Genomic DNA, 27,512 nt, shown 5'->3' on the forward strand with positions numbered 1-27,512 from the left:
TTGGGGGACAGAGCCCAGAGAGGGCTGGGGGGGCAAGGCCAGAGAGGAGTCGGTAGAAGACGGAAAGACCACCAACCTGCCTGCGGTGAGTGAGTGAAAGGCCCTTGGAGTTAGCTTCATCGCGGGAGATTCCAATGATTCTGAACGCTTTGGTTTCAACAGCGTGAAGACGGGCTAGGTGTGAGGCAGGAGCACCAGACCAGAGGGGAGAGCAGTATTCCATAGAGCTGTGGATGAAAGCCTTGTATGTGGTGAGGAGCTCAGGTGTGCCAAGGAAGGACTTCGCACGACGGAGGATGCCCAGTCGGCGACTGGCTTTGGATGCCAGATTTGAAATGTGGTTTTCCCAGGAAAGATCATGGCAAATAGTGAGACCCAAAAGCTTGAGTGACAGAACTTCTTGGAGAGGATTATTCAGAAAGTGGATGGGAGGGTTTTCCAGTCGGTCTTTTCGGAGAGACATCGTAAGAGTGTGAGATTTATCAGGATTGAAAGACATGTTCCATTTGTTTGCCCAGTCTGTGATTTTGTCCAGGTCTGCAGAGAGTGAGGAGGCTGCAGACTGCCGATCTGAGGGATGAGGAATGGAGCGACAGAGTAGAGTCGTCAGCAAAGAGATAGAGAGGATTTTCAAGAGAGTCAGAGAGATCATTGATTAAGACCAGAAAAAGCACAGGGCCCAGAACACTACCTTGGGGAACTCCAGCCTGAACAGGAAGAGGAGATGAGAGAAACCCATTCAGGGCCACACGTTGACTACGACCAGAGAGGAAGTCCGCCAGCCATGCTTGGAGATTTCCATGGATACCAAAGGAGGAGAGTTTGGTGAGCAGAGCAGGGTGCCAGACCGTATCGAAGGCATGTGAAATGTCAAGGGAGACAGCTCTAATTTCCTGTTTGGCGTTGAGGACCTCCATCCATTGTTGAGAAAGCAGAAGCAGCATGTCCAGAGTAGAGTGACCAGGTCTGAAACCAAATTGATGATCAGAGATCAAGCCATTGGAGAAGAGGAAAGATTTCATATCTGAAGCAATGATGGATTCCATGACTTTGCTGATAATTGGGAGAAGGCTGATTGGTCTGTAGTTGCTGGGATCTGTTTTTGCACCTTTTTTGTGCAAAGTGGTGATGTTGGCTGATTTCCAAGCAGATGGCAGATGACCTTGAGCAAAAGAGAGGGTGAAGAGAACAGAAAGAGGGAGTGAAAGAGCGGAAGAACATGATTTTAGGACCCGTGGGCTGATGCCGTCAGGACCAGTTGCAGAATCAGAGTCGAGGGTTGACAGAAACTTTTCCACCTTGTCAGGAGGAAAGGACACAGAGTCCAGGAGCAGCTGGGTACGACTGGGTACGGTGGGTACAGAGAGGGATGGGTTTGGGACACAAGATTTAGAGGCAAACACAGAGTTGAGGCATTCAGCTTTTTCACGTGCGGAGTCAGCCGTTAAGCCATTTGAGGTGAGGGAGGGGATGGAGGGGGAACAAACACCAGAAACAGATTTGACCAGACGCCACCAGGATTTGGAAGAGGGAGACAGATAAGAGAGTTCAGTCTTGAGAACGGTGAGATATTGCTTCCTGGCTCTCCTGAGGGTGGACACACACTTGTTTCGGGCTTTGTGAAAGGAAATGAGATTTCCTTCCGTTGGATTTGCTTTCCAGGAGACGAAAGCAAGTTGTTTCAGGGCAACAGCCTCACCACAAGATTCCGTGTACCATGGACGGGAGGAAGGGTATGACAACTGAAGACGAGATGGGATAAATCTGTGCATGAGAGAGAGAGCAATTTACTTTGAAAGAATTCCCAGGATGAGTTGATGTCAGAGGCGGTAGAGATGGGAGACCAGTCCAGATGATTGATGGCTGCTTGAAGACCGTGCCAGTTGGCCTGAGTGAAATGCCAGACTCGTCGACGCTGAGGAGGCTGTCTGAGAATGGTCAGAGAGATGTCCACTTTGACAAGCACATGATCAGATGAGCCGATTGGAGCAGAAGAAGAGCAGCAGACATTTTCAGGGAAGTTTGTCATAACCAAATCCAGAAGAGAAGATGCTCCGTTGACTGAGATCCGGGTCGGGAAATTGACAGATTGTATCAGTCCCAGTGAGTCGCAGAAGTCCTTTGCTGAAGAGCCATGGCTGGTGAGAGAGGTACCCACACCCAGCCAACTGGCATGGTGACAATTGAAATCACCACATATGAGGAAAAGAGAGTTGGGATGGGTCGATAGAAGTTGGTCCATATTATCAGACAGCGAGATGTAGATGGAGTCATCGCTGTTTGGTGGACGGTACAAGACACATATGAACAAAAGGTGGGAGCGAAGGGGAAGCCGTAGCCAAAGGTATTCCTGGGGGTGAGGTGGAGAGAGGGCAGTGGAGGGTGAGTGAGGAAGAGTTTTTTATAAAGATAGCAACCCCACCTCCAGGACGAGGCTCAGGTCTATCATACCGGAGGAGGGAGTAACCTGGGAGAGATACCAAGGCATCAGAGACATCATGAAGGAGGAAAGTTTCTGTTAAGCAGATCACATCTGGTTTGTCAGAAGCAACCTGTATGGAGAGATCAGTCAAGTTTGAGCGGAGGCCCCGGATGTTTGAGGTCCATACTGTTAATGAAGAGGAAGGGGGAGCATCCGGTCCAGAACAGGGGGGGGGGGGGGAGGGGTAGGGTAAGATGTGGAAGAGGAGGAAGAGGTAGGGAGAGCTGTTGAAGGTGTGTCAGAGATTTCAGAGATTTCAGAATAGCTTGGAGAAAGGGAAGAATGGGGCAGACAAAAGGTTTGATGGAGATTGGGTGAGGCACAGTGAGGTGTTATTTGAGGAGGGGGAAGAGCGAGGCAGAAGGTTGGGGGAGATGAAGGTGAAAGTTGGAAGGGGGAAGAAGCAGGGAGGATGCTTTGAGGAGGAGGGGTGAGAGGGGAGTCTCGGAGGGGAGGGGTGTGGGGGGAGTTTAGGAGGGAGGGGAGGGAAGGGGCAAGGGGGGAGATTTGAAAGGGATGGGTGATGGGGAGGAGTTGGAGGGGAGGGGTGAGATTGGATTTTGAAAAGTGTACGATTCATGGGAAACGAACATTTTTTGCAAAATGAGTTTGAGACCTTCGAGTCAAAAATACGTTTGAGGACACTGAAGGAGGGGTGGAGTTCTGGATAGTTTAGGGAATGTAGAAAGGAGGAACTGTAAGAGATGGTATTATATATATTTTTTGGAATGAATAGATTTGGTGTGCAAGACAAAAGCATCCTTTTGTAGGAAAAGAAGAAAAGGGTGTTATAATATATGAGAGAAAATAGATGTTCAGGGGAGAGATTATACATTTCTAACCACGTGATCGCGAACGAAGAACGAACGAACAAAAAAGAACAACAAATAAACGAATAAGACCTGGAAAGGAAATATTTTTTGGGGGTTTTTTTTTTTTGAGTAGAGATATTAAACAAGGAGGTATGGGGTGAACGACTGGGACGAAACAGAGAACGAAAATAATTGCAGCGGATTCGACGAATCGCTAAGAGAAAAACAAAACCACAAGGTCGGAGACGGTACGGTAGCCAAAGCCTACGAGTACTAGGCTGCAGAATACTCGATACGCATTAACCGACGATTGTGTATACATGTACGAAAAATTAGCACCGAAAATTTTCCAAAAGATACGCTATAGGTACATACACCGAAAGATAGATACAGTCTCGACAAAAACACAATTGAGAAGCATCACTTAGCTTCGAAAGCGTGAGCGCATGGAACAGCTTCGAAAAGACGTGACTTCGCCGTGATCTCGCGATACTAAGTTGATTTAGTATCGCGAGATTAGTAGGCACGCATTCTCCGCTTGCGCCCACCTTCGCTCGGTGTGTACGCATGCACCCACCTTCGCTCAGTGTGTACGCATGCACCCACCCTCGCTCGGGACGTACATGCGTGCCCACCCTTGCTCGGGGCGTCCACATGTGCCTACCTTCGCCTGGGATGTCTGCTCGTACCTACCTTTGCCTGGGATGTCTGCTCGCGCCTACCTTCGCTCGAGGTGTCTGCTCGCACCTACCTTCGCTCGGGGTGTCTGCTCACGCCTACCTTCGCTCGGGTTGTCTGCTCGTGCCTACTAATTTACTCACATTTTTGTTCATTCCACCCCCCAAAAAATAGCATTCTCAATTTGATACCCAGAAAGATTATTGGAAGCAAAGCCTTTATCCACATCAAGCTTCATCCATGGCATTTATCCATATCAAGCTTTGTTTTGGGCATCAAGGTTTGTTAGGTGGGTTTGCTTACGCTGAGCGCAATGAGCTTCGCTTGGGGCACCCTGCAGGCCGACTTTCGCTCAGGGCACCGCGTGCACACGCATTCTCCGCGTGCGCACGCATTCTCCGCGTGCGCCCACCTTCGCTCGGTGTGTACGCATGCACCCACCTTCGCTCGGTGTGTATGCATGCACCCACCCTCGCTCGGGACGTACATGCGTGCCCACCTTTGCTCGGGGCGTCCACATGTGCCTACCTTCGCCTGGGATGTCTGCTCGTACCTACCTTTGCCTGGGATGTCTGCTCGCACCTATCTTCGCTCAGGGTGTCTGCTCACGCCTACCTTCGCTCGGGTTGTCTGCTCGCGCCTACTTTCGCTCGGGGTGTCTGCTCGCCCCTACCTTCGCTCGGGATGTCTGCTCACGCCTACCTTCGCTCGGGGTGTCTGCTCGCACCTACCTTCGCTCGGGGTGTCTGCTCACGCCTACCTTCGCTCGGGTTGTCTGCTCGTGCCTACTTTCACTCGGGTTGTCTGCTCGCGCCTACCTTCGCTCGGGATGTATGCTCGCGCCTACCTTCGCTCGGGGTGTCTGCTCGCACCTACCTTCGCTCGGGGTGCCTGCTCGCACCTACCTTCGCTCGGGGCTTCCATGCATGCCCACCTTCGCTTTGGGCTTCCGCACGCATCCACTTTTGCTCTGGGCATCCGCGCACACCCACCTTTGCTCGGAGAGTACGCGTGCGCCCACCTTTGCTCAGGGCGTATGCGTGCACCCAACTTTGCTTGGGGGCGTATACGTGCGCCCACCTTTGCTTGGGGCGTCCACTTGTGCCTACCTTTACTTGGGGAGTCTGCTCACGCCTACCTTCGCTCGGGGTGTCCACGTACGTCAGAGTCAAGTTCCTGACTGTAATTGTGCAAACTTTGGCCATTCTTTTGTGGTCCTCATAAAATCACATGCTGGTTTAGCTGGCCCCAGTTGTTCAGTCGGCCATTATAACCAAATTTTATCCAGATTCAAACTATTTATTCGTTCTCTTTCACATATATGGCATTCTTCCTCTTCTCAATGTTTAATTCCACCTAAAATAATGTGAAGTCACACGTAATGAGGAAGGAGTCCACAGATTTGTTAGACTACAAATGACTAGCTTAACTCTTAAGCCACCATGACATGGCATTATTTCACTCTTCCGATTCCTTCAACATTTGGCGTTGTGCTGGTGATGGACATCAGCGATTAATTTAAATGAACATATCTATTCAATTTAAACTGCTGATACAAGATAAACGCTTATATAACATAATGTGGCGGACACAAAAGCCCACTGGCGTGGTGACATCATTCCACGCACCAAGTGGGCGGTGGCCACGCCCGAGGGGTAGGCGTGGCCTCATGATATACCCCGGGCGACCAGCCCGGAGGAGCACAGTGTTACAGTGTAGTCTTACAATAAAGACGTTTATATGTTACCGCTTGTCCGCTTCCTCCTTGCTCACAAGCAGCGCGCGTAACGCCGCGCTTTACTGGTGACCCTCGACGTTGGATCTGCCGGAGCGATCCTTCCACACGCGACGCCATCGCCATGGCCGCCTTCGTCAAACTTCCGGAATTTTGGGAGGCTCAGGCCGAAGTCTGGTTCGTCCAGGCCGAAGCCCAATTTCAGCTTCGGCACCTCACCGGCGATGACACGCGCTACTGCCACGTCGTCGCCTCCCTCGGGCCCGGCACGGCCGCTCGAGTTGTGTCCGTCCTTCGCCACCCACCGGACGGCCACAAGTACGAGGCACTCAAGCGGCTACTCCTAGCCACGTTCAGCCTCACGGACGACGCACGGGCCGACCGCCTCCTGGATCTCCCCGAGCTCGGTGAGACGCGCCCGTCGGTCCGAATGGACCATATGCTGTCACTGTTAGGCGACGAAGCCCCCGGTTCGCTATTCCGGGCGCTTTTCCGTCGCCAACTTCCAGCACAGGTTCGCCTCGCGTTGGCCGGGACCGGGCTAACGGAACCCCGAGCATTGGCGGCCGAGGCGGACAAGTACTTCGCCGCTTCGGACACGCGGGCGAGCGTTGGCGTGGCCGTCACGGCCTTCGACGCTGCTGTTCCACAGCATCATCTTCTACAGCACGCTGAGTTTCAGCAGCATGCTGATACGCACCTCGTGAACGCCGCCACGCCCCGCCCACCGCCGCGGCGAAAACCGCCACCGCGGGGAAACCCGTCGACTCCACCGGCCTGGCGGAGCCAGCCGCGCTCCTCCAGCTCCACCACCTGGTGCTGGTTCCACGCCAAGTTCGGCCACGAAGCTCGGCGGTGTCATCCGCCGTGCTCCTTCAACGGGTCGGGAAACGCCCGGGCCGGCGCTCAATTGTGGCGATGAGCGCCGGCCGTTCGAGCAGCCTGCTGTTCATAACGGACACCTTCTCCGGGCGCCGTTACCTGTGCGACACGGGAGCACAGGTGAGTGTCATTCCCGCCGGCACGTCAGACAAGCACGCCGCGGGTGGGGGCCCCGCGCTGCTTGCCGCGAACGGGACGCCCATCCGTACGTACGGAAAACGCTGCCTCTCTCTGCGGTTTGGAGGGCAGGTTTTCCGATGGACGTTCGTCACCGCCGACGTGCCCATGGCACTGCTTGGCGCAGACTTCCTGTGCGCTAATGGGCTCCTGGTCGACGTCAAGCGCAGACGGCTTGTCCAGGCCGAGACGTTCAGCTCGCTCGCATGTGCGTTGCCCAGCTCAACGAGCGGCTTGCCAAGCGGCTTGCCGAACGATTCGGTTCCGGCCACGTTGGTCTGTACGCTTCCGGCAGCGGACGCATTCACCCGCCTCCTCGCCGGCTTCCCGGCCCTCACGCGGCCCACCTTCTCGGCGGGGGCCGTTAAGCACGGGGTGGCCCATCACATCCCCACCGTCGGGCCACCGGTCTACGCCCGGGCACGCCGCCTCGAGCCGACGAAGCTGGCGGTGGCAAAAGCGGAGTTCGCTACCCTGGAGCGACTCGGCATCGTTCGGCGCTCAGAGAGCGCTTGGGCGTCGCCGCTGCACATCGTGCCGAAGCCCGGCGGGGGATGGCGACCGTGCGGGGACTATCGCCGTCTCAATGACGCCACGACTCCCGACCGCTACCCCGTCCCCCACATTCAGGACTTTTCCGCCCGTTTGGCGGGCAGGTCCTTCTTCTCGAAGGTGGACCTCATACGCGGCTACCATCAGGTCCCCGTCAGGCCGGAGGACGTCCCGAAGACGGCGGTCATCACGCCATTCGGACTCTTCGAGTTCCTGCGCATGCCCTTCGGTCTGAAGAATGCGGCTCAGGCGTTCCAGCGACTGATGGACAGCGTCCTGCGCGACTTGGATTTTGTCTACGTCTACCTGGACGATATCCTCGTCGCCAGCGCGTCCCGCGAAGAGCACCTACGCCACCTCCGCACGCTCTTCGAACGCCTGGGCCAGCATGGCCTGATTGTGAACCCCGCAAAGTGCCGGTTCGGCGCCGCCACAATCGATTTTCTGGGGCACCGTGTCACCAGGCACGGAGCCGTCCCCCTGCCGGCCAAGGTGGAGGCGGTGAAGGGGTTTCCGCGCCCCCGCACGATCAGAGGGCTGCAGGAGTTCCTGGGCATGGTGAACTTTTACCATCGGTTCCTGCCCCGTATCGCCCAGCTCCTGCGCCCCCTGCACGAAGCTCTCCGAGGTAAGCCGGGCAAAGGCGACGTTACCTGGACCGAGCAGATGGACACGGCGTTCACGGGCGCGAAGCTCGCCTTGGCTAACGCCACCATGCTCGCGCACCCGGCGCCCGATGCACCGATCGCCCTCACCACCGATGCCTCGGACTACGCGGTGGGCGCGGTGCACGAGCAATGGGTGCGTGGAGCTTGGCAACCGCTGGCGTTCTTTAGCCGGCAGCTTCGCCCGCCCGAACGCCGTTACAGTACCTTCGACCGCGAGTTGCTCGGACTTCACTTGGCGGTCAGGCACTTCCGCCATCTGCTCGAGGGCCGGGCGTTCACTGCCTTCGTCGACCACAAGCCGCTGATCTTCGCGATGGGCAAGGTCACCGAGCCGTGGTCGGCCCGGCAGCAGCGTCACCTCTCGGCCGTGTCCGAGTACACGACGGACATCCAGCACGTTGCGGGGAAGGACAACCCGGTGGCGGATTGCCTTTCCCGGGCCGTCGCCCACGCAGTCCACCTCGGCATCGACTATGCCCGGATGGCAGCGGACCAGGCCGCTGACCCCGACGTCCAGGCCTTGCGGACCGCCGTCACGGGCCTCCGCGTCACCGAGGTGCCGTTCGACGGCGCGGGCGCGGCCCTCTTGTGCGACGTCTCCCTCGGGCGTCCTCGCCCCATTGTGCCCGCGGGCTGGCAGCGCCAGGTGTTTGACGCCATCCACGGCCTGTCCCACCCGGGCGCGAGGGCCTCCCAAAGGCTGATCGCCGACAAGTTCGTCTGGCATGGCCTCCGGAAGGCCGTCCGCGGCTGGGCCAGGACATGCCTCGCGTGCCAGCGCGCCAAGGTGCACCGGCACACCCAGGCCCCGTTGGCCCCGTTCACGGTGCCGGAACGCCGGTTTGACCACGTCCACGTGGACCTGGTGGGACCTCTGCCCCCCTCGCGGGGTTTCACCCACGTCCTCACCATGGTGGACCGCACCACCCGGTGGCCGGAGGCCGTGCCCTTGGCGTCGACAACGGCGGCCGATGTCGCGCAGGCTTTCATCGCCACCTGGGTCGCCCGCTTCGGCGCCCCCTCAGACATCTCATCCGACCGCGGCCCCCAGTTCACCTCGGAGCTCTGGGGGGCGGTTGCGCAGGGGCTCGGGGTCCGGCTGCACCGAACCACGGCCTACCACCCCCAGGCTAACGGCCTGTGTGAGCGATTTCACCGCTCATTGAAGGCCGCGCTCCGGGCCACCCTCCGCGACGGCGGCTGGGTCGACAGGCTCCCCTGGGTCCTGCTGGGCCTCCGGACGGCGCCCAAGGAGGACCTGCGCGCATCCGCGGCGGAGTTGGTCTTCGGGCAACCGCTGCGGGTGCCGGGCGAGTTCCTCCCCGACTCCACGGCACCATGGTCCGCGGCACAGCAGCGCTCCGCTCTGCAAGAGACCGCCCAGAGGTTCGCCCCGGTGCCAACGGCATGCCACGGGCACCCACCGACGCACGTCGCCCCGGAGCTTCGCACGGCGGAGTACGTCTTCGTCCGCCACGATGCCCATCGGACACCACTGCGGCCCCCGTACGACGGGCCTTTCCGCGTGCTGGAGACCGGGGCGAAGCACTTCACCCTGGACATCGGCGGTACTCCTGACCGCGTTTCGGTAGACCGCCTCAAGCCGGCCCACCTCGATGTGGACCATCCACCGCCAGTGGCCCGACCCCCACGTCGGGGCCGCCCTCCTGCGGGCGGACCCCCGGCACCGCGCCGCCACGCCGCCCCCCGGTCCTGCACCCATCCCAGGAGCAGCCAGGGGCATCCCACCTGGCATCCCTGCACCCCGGACGCCGCCGATCGCCAGGGGGCGCTTCGGCCGGGTCATTCGTCTGCCCCGCAAACTGGCCCTCCAGGTGCGCGGGAATTCTGGGGGGGCGCGTGTGGCGGACACAAAAGCCCACTGGCGTGGTGACATCATTCCACGCACCAAGTGGGCGGTGGCCACGCCCGAGGGGTAGGCGTGGCCTCATGATATACCCCGGGCGACCAGCCCGGAGGAGCACAGTGTTAGTGTAGTCTTACAATAAAGACGTTTATATGTTACCGCTTGTCCGCTTCCTCCTTGCTCACAAGCAGCGCGCGTAACGCCGCGCTTTAATAACATAATTATCAAGCACTACGTAGTGTGTTCAAAAAGTATCCGACCTTTATTTTTCGTGCGTAAAAAAGAAGAAGCGAGGGAGGCGTTGATTGGTGCACGTATGTAGGCGATCCTAATGCACACGCGTGAATTTTTTCCCACCTGCAGAAGCTGTCATTCGACGGCAGACCGCCGATGAGTGAGGACATGTAAGTGAGCGCCGTCGGATTTTCGTTTTTGACAAAATGACGGAAAAACTTGAACAACGCTACTGCATCAAATTTTGTGTTTTTTGGCCTCGGGGATGTTGGATGCTTCCATTGTGATGACTGCAACTTGGTTTCTGGGTCGTACCCATAAACCCAGGACTCATCGCCAGTGATCACTGTGTTGAGGAAGCTGGGATCGCTGTTCACAGTCTCCAGCATGTCCTGTGCGATCTCCAAACGGAGTTGCTTCTGCTCAATCGTTAGCAGCTTTGGTACGAACTTCGCTGAGATTCTCCTGAAGCCCAAATCCTCCTTCATAATGGAATGAACGGTGTTGAATCTTGCGGATCGTTTCCACTTGGGAATCGCCAAGCTTTACACAGTATATGTTGTTACATCTATATATATATATAAAACACGGTGTGTGTGTGTGTGTGTGTGTGTGTGTGTGTGTGTGTGTGTGTGTGTGTGTGTGTGTGTGTGTGTGTGTGTGTGTGTGTGTGTGTGTGTGTGTGTGTGTGTGTGTGTGTATATAATGTTACCGATAGACTCCTAAACGGAGAGGCTTACGTGCTTGATATTTGACATAGACATGGCCATTGAGCCTGGGACGAACATGGCCGAACTCAAAATATTTGACGATTCATATTTACCTCAGCGCATTTCAGCGAAGTACCCGCTAATCTCAGCCGGTTCCAGAGCAGCTCGCTGATTCGCTCAGAGCGATCACGTGATGTTCGATTACCGCCGCCAGACTGATTCGCTCAGAGTGATCACGTGATGTTCCATCCCATCACACGTCACGTTTTTTCACCTTTTATGCGATCGTGTTTTGTATCGATTTTGTGCGATATGAATTAAATGTCTTTGAAACAGCTGTGAAACGTCTTTCCACAACCCTTCCGTAACCGATTGGAGCAGTTTATTGCCGCACAAAACGAGATCCGTGCAGCGAGTTGGTCGAGTCGTGCTGACCAAGATGGCGACACGGCGGCTTCACTTTTCACGGAGTATGAGCGTTCTATATATTTTCAATTCAGTACGCCCGTGATTTGTGGCATAGACATGACCATTGGGCCTTCACAGTGTAATTTGTGCGAGGCTTTTGTCCGAGTGAGCTTGAGTCGAGAGGGCGAATGTACGGGTTGGGAATGTACGGGTCTCCCTTCCCCGCCCGGCAACGCCGGTACTGGAGGACGTCACAGGATCGGTGAGTCTCCAAAATCCGCTTCGTGCTGTTGCGAATATGCAGGACTATGTCCGATTGTTGTGCTGGTCTCCGACCATGAGAACTGCAACGTCATTGTTGACTGGCCATCCCCTTCCCTCCCCCTTCCCCTCCCCCCTCCATCCCCCCTTCCCTCCCCTCCACCCTACCCCCTCTACCCTACCCCTCCCCTTCTCCCCTCCCCCCTCCCCCTTCTCCCCTCCCCCTCCATTTCCCCCCTCCCCCTCCCTTTTCCCCCTCCCCCTCCCTTTTCCCCCTCCCCCTTCCCTTTTCCCCCTCCCCCTCCCTTTTCCCCCTTCCCCTCCCCCTTCCCTTTCCCCCTCCCCCTCCCCCTCCCTTTCCCCCTCCCCCCCCCCCCTCCCCTTTCCCCTCCCCTCCCCTCCCCTCCCTTTCCCCCTCCCCTCCCCCTCCCCCTCCCCTCCTCCCCCTCCCCCTCTCCCCCTCCCCTCCCCTTCCCCCTCCCCTTTCCCCCTCCCCCTTCCCCCCACCCCCCTTCCCCCCTTCCCCCTCCCCCCTCCCCCTTCCCCCTACCCCCTCCCCCCTCCCCCCTTCCCCCTCCCCCCTCCCCCCTCCCTTTTCCCCCTCCCCTCCCCCACCCTTCTCCCCTCCCCCCTATTCTCCCCTCCCCCCCCCCCGTTCCCCTCCCCTCCCCTCCCCTCCCCTCCTCCGCCCAGCAATGCCGGGTACTTCTGCCGGGTCCCCCCATCCCCCTCCCCCATCCCCCATCCCCCCCTCCTCCCCCATCCCCCCTCGTCCCCCCTCCCCCCTCCCTCCCCCCTTTTTTGTTATATTTATTAACGCACAGGTTGTAAACCTGGTGCGTTATAGCGTTTGCCTGGGAATTTCTGTCTCTCCAAAAGTGAAGCTCCAACAGTGTAGACGTTTCTGTCGCTCAGATGTGTAAACATGACGTCATCAAATCTATATTTAGGCTAACCATGGGCTACCCCTTTGGCTGGTACGCGGCCGCTCGCTAGTACATAATATAGGATACTAGCGGGGTCACCCGTGGGAATCCCACGGGCATGGATGTGTGTGACATTTCGACATATTGAGTTATATGCTGCACATTCATTTTTACAAAATGGTTACTGGCAAGTCATCAGATCCAGAAATGGTGTGAATTTAGTTATTTCACATAATATGTGACCCCTCACTCCTCTCCACCTGACACTCTCCTGTCTCCACCTGACACTCTCCTGTCTCCACCTGACACTCTCCTCTCTCCACCTAGCACTCCTCTCCTCTCCAAACCCTCACATCCCTCTCCTTTCCAATCCCTCACCTCTCCAATCCCTCACACTCCTCTCCTCTGCAATCCTTCACACGCCTCTCCAATCGCGCCTCACACTCCTCTCCAATCGCGCCTCACACTCCTCTCCAATCGCGCCTCACACTCCTCTCCAATCGTGCCTCACACTCCTCTCCAATCGTGCCTCACACTCCCCTCCAATCACTCCTCTCCAATCGTGCCTCACACTCCTCTCCAATCACGCCTCACACTCCTCTCCAATCGTGCCTCACACTCCTCTCCAATCGCGCCTCACACTCCTCTCCAATCGCGCCTCACTCGCCTCTCCAATCGGCTTTCCCCGTCTCGTTTCTCTCCTTTTTCTCCCGTCTCGTTCTTTTTCTTGCTCCAAATCGGCCCGTCGGAATCGGAAATCGGCCCGTCTCGCCCGTCGGCCCGTCGGAATCGGAAATCGGCCCGTCTTGCTTTTGTGCTTGTGCGTAAATAAATTGTGTTCATGACACCATTTCTGGTGTTGGGCTAGCGGCTAGGGTGCCGGCTTAGGATCCTGGGTTCGAATCTCGGTCGATCGCCGAATTAATGCCAGGGGGGTTGACTCAGCCTGTCATCCTTCCGAGGTCGGCTAATTGAGTACCAGTTCACTGGTAATTCCCTGTTTGTCGTTGAAGGCGGCAAAAAGGGTTGGCGTCAGGAAGGGCATCCGGCCGTAAAACATTGCTTCAAAAAGGGGACAAAAAAACAACAACTACCACGGTCCCCGAAAAGGCCAACCCCCGCTTTGCGGGGAAAAATGGCCTCTAAACGGTGGTTTTTACACCATTTCTGGATCTGATGACTTGCCAGTAACCATTTTGTAAAAATGAATGTGCAGCATATAACTCAATATGTCGAAATGTCACACACATCCATGCCCGTGGGATTCCCACGGGTGACCCCGCAAGTTTGCATTGACGTTCGTCGATGGACTCGTTCGCCCGTCTCATTCGTTTTCTTGCTGCATCCTGTTCAAGTCTGCGTTCTTCATCGATCGTCTCATTCATTTTGGAAATAGAAGTTTCCACGCAGCGCATGAATTGTCACGATCCTCAAGAGGAATTTGTCTCGTAATCATCAAATGATAAATGGCAAGTAAATTATATTGTGGAAAATTAAAGATTTCAAATAAACCTATTTAAAGTGTATTCGCACATAACTAATTTTAAAAAACGAAGAAATATCTCGGTAATTTCCTGAAACATATTTTACTTCCGGCTAATAATGTTGAATTAAATAAAAACGAAGAAATATATGTCGGCATCATTGTTGACGTTTTTGTGACGACTGTCATCAAACGAAAAAGTAATATATCTTAACGGAAAAGCAAAAGCGAATTTTTAATATATATCGACACGTTGCCGTCGGTGTCATGTTGGGCGGTGTATGATACACCATGACGCGATTTTTAAAAATATATCTCTGCATTTTCCCGCGTGTGTGGAATGTTCTCAATTATTGCTGACACCGAGTCCAAAACCATCGATAAAAATGAAATCATATGGTGAGTTAGATTGGAGATAAAGGCGTGAGAGAGACTCAATGGCCTTGAAGTTGAAGTTACAGGCGTTTGAGAATTCATTTCGTTCTATAAACGGCAACTTTCATTGGATTTCCTTCCCGTTTTTTTTCAACCGAGTCGAAAACTATGTTAGCGACTGTGAAAAATGAAATGATATATCGAATTTTTAATATGTATCGACACGTTGCCGTCGGTGTCATGTTAGGCGGTGTATGATACACCATGACGCGATTTTAAAAAATATATCTGCATTTTCCCGCGTGTGTGGAATGTTCTCAATTATTGCTGACACCGACTCTAAAACCTAATATAGGATACTAGCGGGGTCACCCGTGGGAATCCCACGGGCATGGATGTGTGTGACATTTCGACATATTGAGTTATATGCTGCACATTCATTTTTACAAAATGGTTACTGGCAAGTCATCAGATCCAGAAATGGTGTGAATTTAGTTATTTCACATAATATGTGACCCCTCACTCCTCTCCACCTGACACTCTCCTGTCTCCACCTGACACTCTCCTGTCTCCACCTGACACTCTCCTCTCTCCACCTAGCACTCCTCTCCTCTCCAAACCCTCACATCCCTCTCCTTTCCAATCCCTCACCTCTCCAATCCCTCACACTCCTCTCCTCTGCAATCCTTCACACGCCTCTCCAATCGCGCCTCACACTCCTCTCCAATCGCGCCTCACACTCCTCTCCAATCGCGCCTCACACTCCTCTCCAATCGTGCCTCACACTCCTTTCCAATCGTGCCTCACACTCCCCTCCAATCACTCCTCTCCAATCGTGCCTCACACTCCTCTCCAATCACGCCTCACACTCCTCTCCAATCGTGCCTCACACTCCTCTCCAATCGCGCCTCACACTCCTCTCCAATCGCGCCTCACTCGCCTCTCCAATCGGCTTTCCCCGTCTCGTTTCTCTCCTTTTTCTCCCGTCTCGTTCTTTTTCTTGCTCCAAATCGGCCCGTCGGAATCGGAAATCGGCCCGTCTCGCCCGTCGGCCCGTCGGAATCGGAAATCGGCCCGTCTTGCTTTTGTGCTTGTGCGTAAATAAATTGTGTTCATGACACCATTTCTGGTGTTGGGCTAGCGGCTAGGGTGCCGGCTTAGGATCCTGGGTTCGAATCTCGGTCGATCGCCGAATTAATGCCAGGGGGGTTGACTCAGCCTGTCATCCTTCCGAGGTCGGCTAATTGAGTACCAGTTCACTGGTAATTCCCTGTTTGTCGTTGAAGGCGGCAAAAAGGGTTGGCGTCAGGAAGGGCATCCGGCCGTAAAACATTGCTTCAAAAAGGGGACAAAAAAACAACAACTACCACGGTCCCCGAAAAGGCCAACCCCCGCTTTGCGGGGAAAAATGGCCTCTAAACGGTGGTTTTTACACCATTTCTGGATCTGATGACTTGCCAGTAACCATTTTGTAAAAATGAATGTGCAGCATATAACTCAATATGTCGAAATGTCACACACATCCATGCCCGTGGGATTCCCACGGGTGACCCCGCAAGTTTGCATTGACGTTCGTCGATGGACTCGTTCGCCCGTCTCATTCGTTTTCTTGCTGCATCCTGTTCAAGTCTGCGTTCTTCATCGATCGTCTCATTCATTTTGGAAATAGAAGTTTCCACGCAGCGCATGAATTGTCACGATCCTCAAGAGGAATTTGTCTCGTAATCATCAAATGATAAATGGCAAGTAAATTATATTGTGGAAAATTAAAGATTTCAAATAAACCTATTTAAAGTGTATTCGCACATAACTAATTTTAAAAAACGAAGAAATATCTCGGTAATTTCCTGAAACATATTTTACTTCCGGCTAATAATGTTGAATTAAATAAAAACGAAGAAATATATGTCGGCATCATTGTTGACGTTTTTGTGACGACTGTCATCAAACGAAAAAGTAATATATCTTAACGGAAAAGCAAAAGCGAATTTTTAATATATATCGACACGTTGCCGTCGGTGTCATGTTGGGCGGTGTATGATACACCATGACGCGATTTTTAAAAATATATCTCTGCATTTTCCCGCGTGTGTGGAATGTTCTCAATTATTGCTGACACCGAGTCCAAAACCATCGATAAAAATGAAATCATATGGTGAGTTAGATTGGAGATAAAGGCGTGAGAGAGACTCAATGGCCTTGAAGTTGAAGTTACAGGCGTTTGAGAATTCATTTCGTTCTATAAACGGCAACTTTCATTGGATTTCCTTCCCGTTTTTTTTCAACCGAGTCGAAAACTATGTTAGCGACTGTGAAAAATGAAATGATATATCGAATTTTTAATATGTATCGACACGTTGCCGTCGGTGTCATGTTAGGCGGTGTATGATACACCATGACGCGATTTTAAAAAATATATCTGCATTTTCCCGCGTGTGTGGAATGTTCTCAATTATTGCTGACACCGACTCTAAAACCATCGATAAAAATGAAATCATATGGTGAGTTAGATTGGAGATAAAGGCGTGAGAGAGACTCAATGGCCTTGAAGTTACAGGCATTTGAGAATTCATTTCGTTCTATAAACGGCAACTTTCATCGGATTTTCTTCTCGTTTTTTTTCAACCGAGTCTAAAACTATGTTAGCGACTGTGAAAAATGAAATGATATATCGAATTTAAAATAGATATCGACACATTGCCGTCGGTGTCATGTTGGGCGGTGTATGATACACCATGACGCGATTTTAAAAAATATATCTCTGCATTTTCCCGCGTGTGTGGAATGTTTGTGGAAAATTAAAGATTTCAAATAAACCTATTTAAAGTGTATGCGCACATAACTAATAAAAAAAACGAAGAAATATCTCTCGGTAATTTCCTGAAACATATTTTACTTCCGGCTAATATGTTGAATGAAATAAAAACGAAGAAATATATGTCGGCATCATTGTTGACGTTTTTGTGACGACTATCATCAAACGAAATAGTAATATATCATAACGGAAAAGCAAAAGCGAATTTTTAATATATATCGACACATTGCCGGAGGTGTCATGTTGGGCGGTGTATGATACACCATGACGCGATTTTAAAAAATATATCTCTGCATTTTCCCGCGTGTGTGGATTGTTCTCAATTATTGCTGACACCGAGTCTAAAAGTAAAACCATCGATAAAAATGAAATCATATGGTGAGTTAGATTGGAGATAAAGGCGTGAGAGAGACTCAATGGCCTTGAAGTTACAGGCCTTTGAGAATTCATTTCGTTCTATAAACGGCAACTTTCATCGGATTTTCTTCCCGTTTTTTTTCAACCGAGTCTAAAACTATGTTAGCGACTGTGAAAAATGAAATGATTTATCGAATTTGATTTGAAATAAAACTGGGGGAGAGCAAGACACCACGGGCCTACAAAACAGGACTCAAAGCTATGCGAGTTAATAAAATGGTGGATATTTGTTTATAGCCACTCCCAGAATGGGTGGAGCTACTCTGCAAACCGAGTAAGCCACACCCCGGACAGACACCCAACAGATAGACAGACAGACAGACAGACAGAATCATCTACGGCTATTATAATATAGATATTTGTTATATGTTATGTTATAGGATATATAGGATATATGTTATATGATATAGGATATATATAGGATAGGTTATAGGATATATATGTTATAGGATAGGAATATAGGACCCAAATGACCCAGAGGACCCAAATGACCCAGAGGACCCAAATGACCCAGAGGACCCAAATGACCCAGAGGACCCAAATGACCCAGAGGACCCAAATGACCCAGAGGACCCAAATGACCCAGAGGACCCAAATGACCCAGAGGACCCAAATGACCCAGAGGACCCAAATGACCCAGAGGACCCAAATGACCCAGAGGACCCAAATGACCCAGAGGACCCAAATGACCCAAATGACCCAGAGGACCCAAATGACCCAGAGGACCCAAATGACCCAGAGGACCCAGAGGACCCAAATGACCCAGAGGACCCAAATGACCCAGAGGACCCAAATGACCCAGAGGACCCAAATGACCCAGAGGACCCAAATGACCCAGAGGACCCAAATGACCCAGAGGACCCAAATGACCCAGAGGACCCAAATGACCCAGAGGACCCAAATGACCCAGAGGACCCAAATGACCCAGAGGACCCAAATGACCCAGAGGACCCAAATGACCCAGAGGACCCAAATGACCCAGAGGACCCAAATGACCCAGAGGACCCAAATGACCCAGAGGACCCAAATGACCCAGAGGACCCAAATGACCCAGAGGACCCAAATGACCCAGAGGACCCAAATGACCCAGAGGACCCAAATGACCCAAATGACCCAAATGACCCAGAGGACCCAAATGACCCAGAGGACCCAAATGACCCAGAGGACCCAAATGACCCAGAGGACCCAAATGACCCAGAGGACCCAAATGACCCAGAGGACCCAAATGACCCAGAGGACCCAAATGACCCAGAGGACCCAAATGACCCAAATGACCCAGAGGACCCAAATGACCCAGAATTTCTGTCTCTCCAAAAGTGAAGCTCCAACAGTGTAGACGTTTCTGTCGCTCAGATGTGTAGACAGTTTCTGTTGCTCAGATGTGTAAACATGACGTCATCAAATCTATATTTAGGCTAACCATGGGCTACCCCTTTGGCTGGTACGCGGCCGCTCGCTAGTACATAATATAGGATATATTTGTTATATGTTATGTTATAGGATATATAGGATATATGTTATATGATATAGGATATATATAGGATAGGTTATAGGATATATATGTTATAGGATAGGAATTTTGTACATTTAATAAATTTTTAAGATTACAAAACTATTTGTTTTGTATTTATGGATGTTTAAATCAAAAGAAAAGTACATAATGTGAATACTAGTAGCAATTTTACAAAAACCATGGCATAATTTCAAATCTTGACCCGAGATGATAATTATGCTACATCATAATTTCCATGTGCCAACCTGGGCGGAATCCAAGTGGATTCACTTGTTTTTGAAAAGGATGAACGGTGACAGTTAAATATACAAGTTTCTTCAGAAGTACCATCAACATTGGAGGAGATCATTCGGCTCATCAAAGCTTGCGCTGTGGTTACCAACATATTGTTGCTTGTTCTTGCTATATCGTTTTTAAATCCTGAGTGTCACGCAAGGAATCTTTGGTATGACTTGGCCAGGGTTCCACCCTCCCAGACTCAGATCGGACGTTCTAACCATTAGATAAGAAGAATCGCTCATAGCTCTAAGAGCATTGGCTTAACAAAGGGGAAGGTCGGATGAGGAATTGGAGAGTAGGATGGAGAAGGAAAGGGAAAGGACTGCAGGTAGGGAACAAGAGGTGAAAGGAAAAAAGACAAAAAGACAGCCAGAAAAAGAGAGAGAGAGAATAAGACAGCCAGAAAAAGAGAGAGAAAAAGATGGACAGAAAAAAGAGAAAAAGACAGAAACAGACGGACATAAAAAGAGAGAGAGAGAGAAAGACTGACAGAAAAAGACGAACATAAAAAAGATAGAGAAAAAGAAAAAGAGGGGAAAAAACACAGACAAAGAGAGAGAAAGGCAGCCAGAAAAAGAGAGAGAGAAGAAAAAACCAGCCAGAAAGAGAGAAAAGACAGAGAAAAAAGAGAAAAAGATGGACAGAAAAAGACAGTCAGAAAAAGAGAGAGAGAGAGAAAAAAAGACAGTCAGAGAAAGAGAGAGAAAGTCCTACAGAAAAAGAGAGAAAAAGACGGACAGAAAAAGAGAGAAAAAGACGGACAGAAAAAGAGAGAAAAAGACGGACAGAAAAAGAGAGAAACAGACGGACAGAAAAAGACGGACAGAAAAAAGAGAGGAAAAGACGGACAGAAAAAAGAGAGAAAAAGACATCCAGAAAGAGAGAGAGAAAAATACAGCAAGGAAGAGAGAAAAGAGAGAAAAAGATGGACAGAAAAAGAGAGATGAGAGAGAAAAAGACAGCCAGAAAAAGAGAGAGAAAAAGATGGACAGAAAAAAGAGAGAAAAAGATGGACAGAAAAAAGAGAGAAAAAGACGGACAGAAAAAAGAGAGAAAAAGACGGACAGAAAAAAAGAGAGAAAAAGATGGACAGAAAAAAGAGAGAAAAAGACGGACAGAAAAAAGAGAAAAAGACGGACAGAAAAAAAGAGAGAAAAGTACGGACAGAAAAAAGAGAAAAAGACGGACAGAAAAAAAGAGAGAAAAGTACAGACAGAAAAAAGAAAGAAAAGTACGGACAGAAAAAAGAGAGAAAAAGACGGACAGAAAAAAAGAGAGAAAAAGACGGACAGAAAAAGAGAGAAAAAGACAGCCAGAAAAGAGAGAGAAAAAGACAGAAAAAAGAGAGAAAAAGACGGACAGAAAAAAGAGAGAAAAAGACGGACAGGAAAAAGAGAGAAAAAGACGGACAGAAAAAAGAGAGAAAAAGACGGACAGAAAAAAAGAGAGAAAAAGACGGACAGAAAAAAGAGAGAAAAAGACATCCAGAAAGAGAGAGAAAAAAAACAGCAAGAAAGAGAGAAAAGAGAGAGAAAAAGATGGACAGAAAAAGAGAGATGAGAGAGAGAAAAAGATGGACAGAAAAAAGAGAGAAAAAGATGGACAGAAAAAAAGAGAAAAAGACGGACAGAAAAAAGAGAGAAAAAGATGGACAGAAAAAAAGAGAGAAAAAGACAGCCAGAAAGAGAGAGAGAGAGAGAAAAAAAAGAGAAAAGAGAAAAAAAAAAGATGGACAGAAAAAAGAGAGAAAAAGACTGACAGAAAAAGAGAGAAAAAGACTGACAGAAAAAAGAGAGAAAAAGATGGACAGAAAAAAGAGAGAAAAAGACGGACAGAGAAAAAGACAGCCAGAAAAGAGAGAGAAAAAGACGGACAGAAAAAAGAGAAAAAGACGGACAGAAAAAGACGGACAGAAAAAAGAGAGAAAAAGATGGACAGAAAAAAAGAGAGAAAAAGACATCCAGAAAGAGAGAGGAAAATAGACAGCAAGAAAGAGAGAAAAGATGGACAGAAAAAGAGAGAAAAAGATGGACAGAAAAAGAGAGAAAAAGACAGCCAGAAAGAGAGAGAGAAAAAAAAAGAGAAAAGCGAAAAAAAAAGATGGACAGAAAAAAGAGAGAAAAAGACTGACAGAAAAAAGAGAGAAAAAGATGGACAGAAAAAAGAGAGAAAAAGACGGACAGAAAAGAGAGAAAAAGACGGACAGAAAAGAGAGAAAAAGACAGACAGAAAAGAGAGAAAAAGACGGACAGAAAAGAGAGAAAAAGACGGACAGAAAAAAGAGAGAAAAAGACGGACAGAAAAAAGAGAGAAAAAGACGGACAGAAAAAAGAGAAAAAGACGGACAGAAAAAAGAGAGAAAAAGACGGACAGAAAAAGAGAGAAAAAAAACAGCAAGAAAGAGAGAAAAGAGAGAGAAAAAGACGGACAGAAAAAGAGAGATGAGAGAGAAAAAGACAGCCAGAAATAGATGGACAAAAAAAATAGAGATAGAGATAGAGATAGATATATAGATATAGATATAGAAAAAAAGAAAAAAGACGACAGAAAAAGACAGCGTGCGTGTTTGCGTGTGTCATATTGGTAGTGTGGGACGACTGTTTTCTGGATACATACCAGGTTTTGGTGCAAGTGTGTCAAGGAGAAAATCATAGATACCGGACGTCCAGTCTGTCCCAGCTTCTTCAAGCTCGGTCCTCACACCTGCAACAAGAAACACATTGGTTGTAACTTGTGTTAAAATTGGCTTTTCATAAAACAGCACAAAACTCATTTTATTGGCATTTATTCCCACAATAACCTAAAGTCAGAAGTTCACCGCCATCTCAGATTGTCCCCAATCCAAACCCATGATCTTTTCTGGCCTTGTTAACCCCACCCAAATCCCTCCTCCTTCTAATATCCCAGTTTTTCCTCTTTGGCTGAGGACTGAGGAGTAAATTTGGCTCAAGTCTTTCACAAACCGGCTGGCCAGGCCTGATTGATTGTTACATATGTAATTTCTGTAATCTGACAGGAATGTGAAATTCGTTCATGGTGCCAGAGATAACTTGCCTACTCGTCTCGAAAGACAACATGGGTTTTTTTTTTAACGTCCAGCAACTAATGTTAACACATGGGACAAACGTCTTAACGTACATTATTTGAGGGACAGCAGACTGATGCAACGCCCGACCTGCGGAGCACCGATCTCAGCATCTTGGGAATCAAACCCAGAATGCACAATTCAAAGGTAAGTGAGCCACCTCTGCACCTGTCTCTCTGTCTTGTCTCTGCACCTCTGTCTTGCATAAAATCATTGTAACTTTTATTACCCCCTTGGACTTAGTCCTAAAACGGGGGCTTATGGATTGGGTCTCGTCAGTCCGTCCGCAAATATATCTCGGAGATGTATAGACCGATTTTGTTCATATTCGGCACAAAGACAACATATGATGATATACCTATGCACATCATTTTGTTTGACGATGCGATAAAGATGGCCGACTGGCGGACATTTTAGTTGTAAAAAAACCGATGTTGAACACGTCCTCAAGTATTTCTCGTACATGCATTTGCCGATGTTGGTCAAACTTTGCACACAGATAAGGAATCATGGCATACATATGCACGTCATTTCTTCTGTAGATCAGATCCAAGATGGCCGACTGGCGGCCATTTTAGTTGTAAAAAAACCGATGTTTTTCTTCTTTTTTCTTTTTTTTTTGTATACAAGATCGAGGCTCGTGAAAGAGCGAACATTAATCACACAGAAAGACAAACCGACACATAAAACATATAACATCGGGAGCGGTAGACAAGATGGGGAGAGAGGGGGAAGGACACAAACACAACATTTGAGAGCAGGGACCGAGAGACATGGAGACATCGAGAGATCTGAGAGAGGGCGAGGGCTTTGGGGAGGGGGGGGGCATGGGAAGGGGGCGGTGGGAGAGGTATAAAACATATGGACACTGCCAGGACTTCCAGGAAAGAAGTTGGAATTTCAAACAAGGTGGATCTGGGGTGAATTAGCGGGGGTAGAAAAGATCAAGGTTTTGGATGGGGGAAGATAAGAGATGGTGGTGAACAGCTGTTTTAAAGACCTGGAGGGAGGAGTGGGATTGAAGGGAGTGAGGGAGTTTGTTCCAGAGGCGGGAGAAAAGAGGAATGAAAGAGTGAAGGTGAGCAGAGAGCCGAGATTTCGGCAGTTTAACCATCAGAGGGTTGCTGGCAGATCTTGTGCGACCTGTAGGAATATTTGGGGGACAGAGCACAGAGAGAGCTGGGGGTGCAAGGCCGGAGAGGAGTCGGTAGAAGACAGAAAGACCACCTACCTGCCTGCGGTGAGTGAGTGAAAGGCCCTCAGAGATAGCTTCATCGCGGGACATTCCAATAATTCTGAAAGCTTTGGTTTCAACAGCGTGAAGCCGAGCTAGGTGTGAGGCAGGAGCACCGGCCCATAGGGGAGAACAGTATTCCATTGAGCTGCGGATGAAAGCCTTGTATGTGGTGAGGAGCTCAGGTGTGCCGAGGAAGGACTTCGCACGACGGAGGATGCCCAGTCGGCGACTGGCTTTGGAGGCCAGCTTGGAAATGTGGTTTTCCCAAGAAAGATCATGGCAGATAGTGAGACCCAAAAGCTTGAGCGACAGAACTTCTTGGAGAGGATTGTTGAGAAAGTAGATGGGAGGGTTGTCCAGTCGATCTTTTCGGAGAGACATCGTAAGAGTGTGAGATTTGTCAGGATTGAAAGACATGTTCCACTTGTTTGACCAGTCTGTGATTTTGTCCAAGTCTTCAGAGAGTGAGGAGGCTGCAGACTGCCGATCTGAGGGAAGAGGAATGGAGCGGCAGAGAGTGGAGTCATCAGCAAAGAGATAGAGAGGATTTTCAAGAGAGTCAGAGAGATCATTGATGAAGACCAGAAAAAGCACGGGGCCCAGAACACTGCCTTGGGGAACTCCAGCCTGAACAGGAAGAGGAGATGAGAGAAACCCATTCAGGTCCACACGTTGACGACGACTAGAGAGGAAGTCCGCCAGCCATGCGTGGAGATTTCCATGGATACCAAAGGAGGAGAGTTTGGTGAGCAGAGCGGGGTGCCAGACCGTGTCGAAGGCACGTGATATGTCGAGGGAGACAGCTCTAATTTCCTGTTTGGCATTGAGGACCTCCATCCATTGTTGAGACAGCAGAAGCAGCATGTCCAGAGTAGAGTGACCTGGTCTGAAACCAAATTGATGATCAGAGATCAAGCCATTGGAGAAGAGGAAAGATTTCATATCCGAAGCAATGATGGATTCCATGACTTTGCTGATAATTGGGAGAAGGCTGATTGGTCTGTAGTTGCTAGGATCTGTTTTTGCACCTTTTTTGTGCAAAGCGGTGATGTTGGCTGATTTCCAAGCAGATGGCAGTTGACCTTGAGCAAAAGAGAGGGTGAAGAGAACAGAGAGAGGGTGAGATAGAGCAGCAGAGCACGATTTTAGGACCCGTGGGCTGATGCCGTCGGGTCCAGTTGCAGAATCAGAGTCGAGGGTTGACAGAAACCTTTCCACCTTGTCAGGAGGAAAGGACACGGAGTCCATGTTGAACACGTCCTCAACCATTTCTCGTTCATGCATTTACCGATGTTGTTCAAACTTTGCACACGGATAAGGAATCATGGCATACATATGCACATCATTTCTTCTGTCGATCAGATCCAAGATGGCCGACTGGCGGCCATTTTAGTTGTAAACAAACCGATGTTGAACACGTCCTCAAGTATTTCTCTTACATGCATTTGCTGATGTTGGTCCAACTTTGCACACAGATAAGGAATCATGGCATACATATGCACATCATTTCTTCTGTAGATCAGATCCAAGATGGCCGACTGGCGGCCATTTTAGTTGTAAAAAAACCGATGTTGAACACGTCCTCAACCATTTCTCGTTCATGCATTTACCGATGTTGTTCAAACTTTGCACACGGATAAGGAATCATGGCATACATATGCACATCATTTCTTCTGTCGATCAGATCCAAGATGGCCGACTGGCGGCCATTTTAGTTGTAAAAAAACCGATGTTGAACACGTCCTCGAGTATTTCTTGTACATGCATTTGCCGATGTTGGTCAAACTTTGCACACAGATAAGGAATCATGGCTTACATATGCACGTCATTTCTTTTCTACATATCTAAGATGGCCGACTGGCGGCCATTTTAGTTGTAAAAAAAAAAACTGATGTTGAACACGTCCTCAACCATTTCTCGTTCATGCATTTACCGATGTTGTTCAAACTTTGCACACGGATAAGGAATCATGGCTTACATATGCATGTCATTTCTTTTCTACGTCATAGCTAAGATGGCCGACTGGCGGCCATTTTGTTACTTAAACATATCCCCAACCATTTCTTGGACATGCATGGACTGATATTGTTCAAACTTGGCACAAAGACAATACATGAGAGTATACATATGCAGAAGATTTTATTTTGTAATCTGACCAAAGATGGCTGACTGGCAGCCTTTAACTCCATACAGCAAAATTAGTAAAACCATGGGGACTATGACATTTTGTCTTTTTCTTCTTGTTGATTCTAGTTTAAAAGTTGTAGTGTCCCGTCTTGTAGTTTTGATTTCTTTTCCTGTGATTCTCCACATACTTTTCTCCCTTTTAGCATTGGTTAAACAGTTGTGAGGCTTAAATTGTAGCCACACCAAATGCAAATCAGCACCCGGAGAAAACTATCTCATGTATGTACAGACCACCTTTAGAGACCACCTTTAGAGGCCATTTTCCCCGCAGAGCAGGGGTTGGCCTTTTTCGGGCACCTTGGTCCCCTTTTTGAAGCAATGTTTTATGGCCGGATGCCCTTCCTGCCGCCAACCCTATTATTCGCCTCTTGCGACACAAGTCGTGATATATAACCAGTGAACTGGTACTCAATTTGCCGACCTCAGAATGAATGCAGGCTGAGTCAACCCCCCTGGTGTTAATTCAGCGATCGACCGGGATTCGAACCCAGGATTCTAGGATCCCAAGCCGGCACCCTAACCGCTAAGCCAACACCAAGTATCAAGATACAGGATATCAATGACTTTTTGCGTTTTACAGATACACAATACTCTGACCCGTTGAAATTGCACTATAATCAGCATGGTATCATGATGCTCTATCAGCGAAATAGTAATGCTGAATCAGTTCAACATGCTGTATCAGCTGAATGATGAATTTGACTGTTTTCTTTGTACTTTAACAGGAGATGCTTGAACAATTAAAAAAGAAGAAGATATTTGTAGAGTGTACCTTGCTCTTGAGGGCCCAAGTAGCCAAGTGCGGCAAGTACTGCTGCACCCCAGAACACAAGGATCGAGAGAAGCAATGCCCAAGTACCCAAGGTCAGGGCCAGCTGTAGTGGACCACGACCCTCGGATCCACCTACAGAAGCCAACAATAAGGAGTTGGGGTTGGGTTTCGGGATGTCCTTTTGTTGCTTTACAAGCCAGCTTTCTTCTTGCTAACCAAAATGGCTGGTGAGTTTATGCAAAACTGTCACTTGTCAATTCAACTTACTTCATCCTGTAATTCCCTGGGTTAAGTTAAAAACAAAAGGTGAGACATACCTGTGATCAAGTTACCAGGATCTCCCATTAGTCTGCGGAGGTGCACCGAGGTGCTCTTCTGAATTTGATTGTTCTTCCTTCGTGATCCAGCCTTATCTGGTATCAGAGTTACATTGGTCTTTCCCTCCAGCAGGAGATGCTGCCACAAATAACCAGGGTGGGCTGGGTATCACCATTCCAGCCCACCTCCTTTTTAAGTCTGCAGGCGACCGTTATGGCTTCCCAAAGCCAGGACATCAAGGAGTGAAAGTTTATTATTGGACGTCGACGTAATCTTATGCGTTTAGTCCAAGTGTGAGGCCGAGGAATATGATGTGAATATTCTCTTAGTTTTAGTATGGGAATTTCTGTGGAATGTTGGCATTTGGTTAGGATGCGACTCAAACTAATAAAAATAGAAATTTTCCATTTCATCTCTGATAATTATAGCACTGGGTCGATTGCTCAACCCCACTCCGGCCACCCATTCCCTTCTTGTTTCTTGACTGCCACCTCTTGGCGAATAACACCAAATCTGGGCCGACAATGCTTCAATATTCCATCAGCTGTTAATTATATTTTTAAATCCTGTTTCCTGTCTTAAAATTTCTCTTTTTTGGAGTTGTTGCAGATTATCCCAATTTCTCTAAACTTGTGTTCC

At 49.6% G+C, this 27,512-nt stretch overlaps 1 protein-coding gene across 3 annotated transcripts in view; it reads right to left on the reverse strand.

Moving 5' to 3' along the window:
• Positions 1 to 27,083, reverse strand: part of LOC137430221 (uncharacterized) — a 35,294-nt gene extending 8,211 nt beyond the window's left edge. The window contains exons 1-3 of one of the 3 annotated variants that reach the window (XM_078780432.1): positions 26,873 to 26,997; positions 26,556 to 26,687; positions 21,891 to 21,977 (exon numbers count right to left, since the gene is read on the reverse strand). In XM_078780432.1, coding sequence (XP_078636558.1) covers positions 21,891 to 21,977; positions 26,556 to 26,687; positions 26,873 to 26,900 — 247 coding nt within the window. In that variant the 5' untranslated portion in view covers positions 26,901 to 26,997. Of the gene's footprint in view, positions 1 to 21,890; positions 21,978 to 26,555; positions 26,688 to 26,872 lie in introns of all 3 variants that reach the window. The other 2 variants (XM_078780431.1, XM_068120918.2) reach the window with 2 other exon arrangements.
• Between the last annotated feature and the right edge of the window lie 429 nt (positions 27,084 to 27,512).

The sequence above is a fragment of the Myxine glutinosa genome, chromosome 6 (genome assembly GCF_964187855.1).
Source record: "Myxine glutinosa chromosome 6, kmMyxGlut1.1, whole genome shotgun sequence".
In the NCBI taxonomy this organism is placed as follows: Eukaryota; Metazoa; Chordata; class Myxini; order Myxiniformes; family Myxinidae; genus Myxine; species Myxine glutinosa.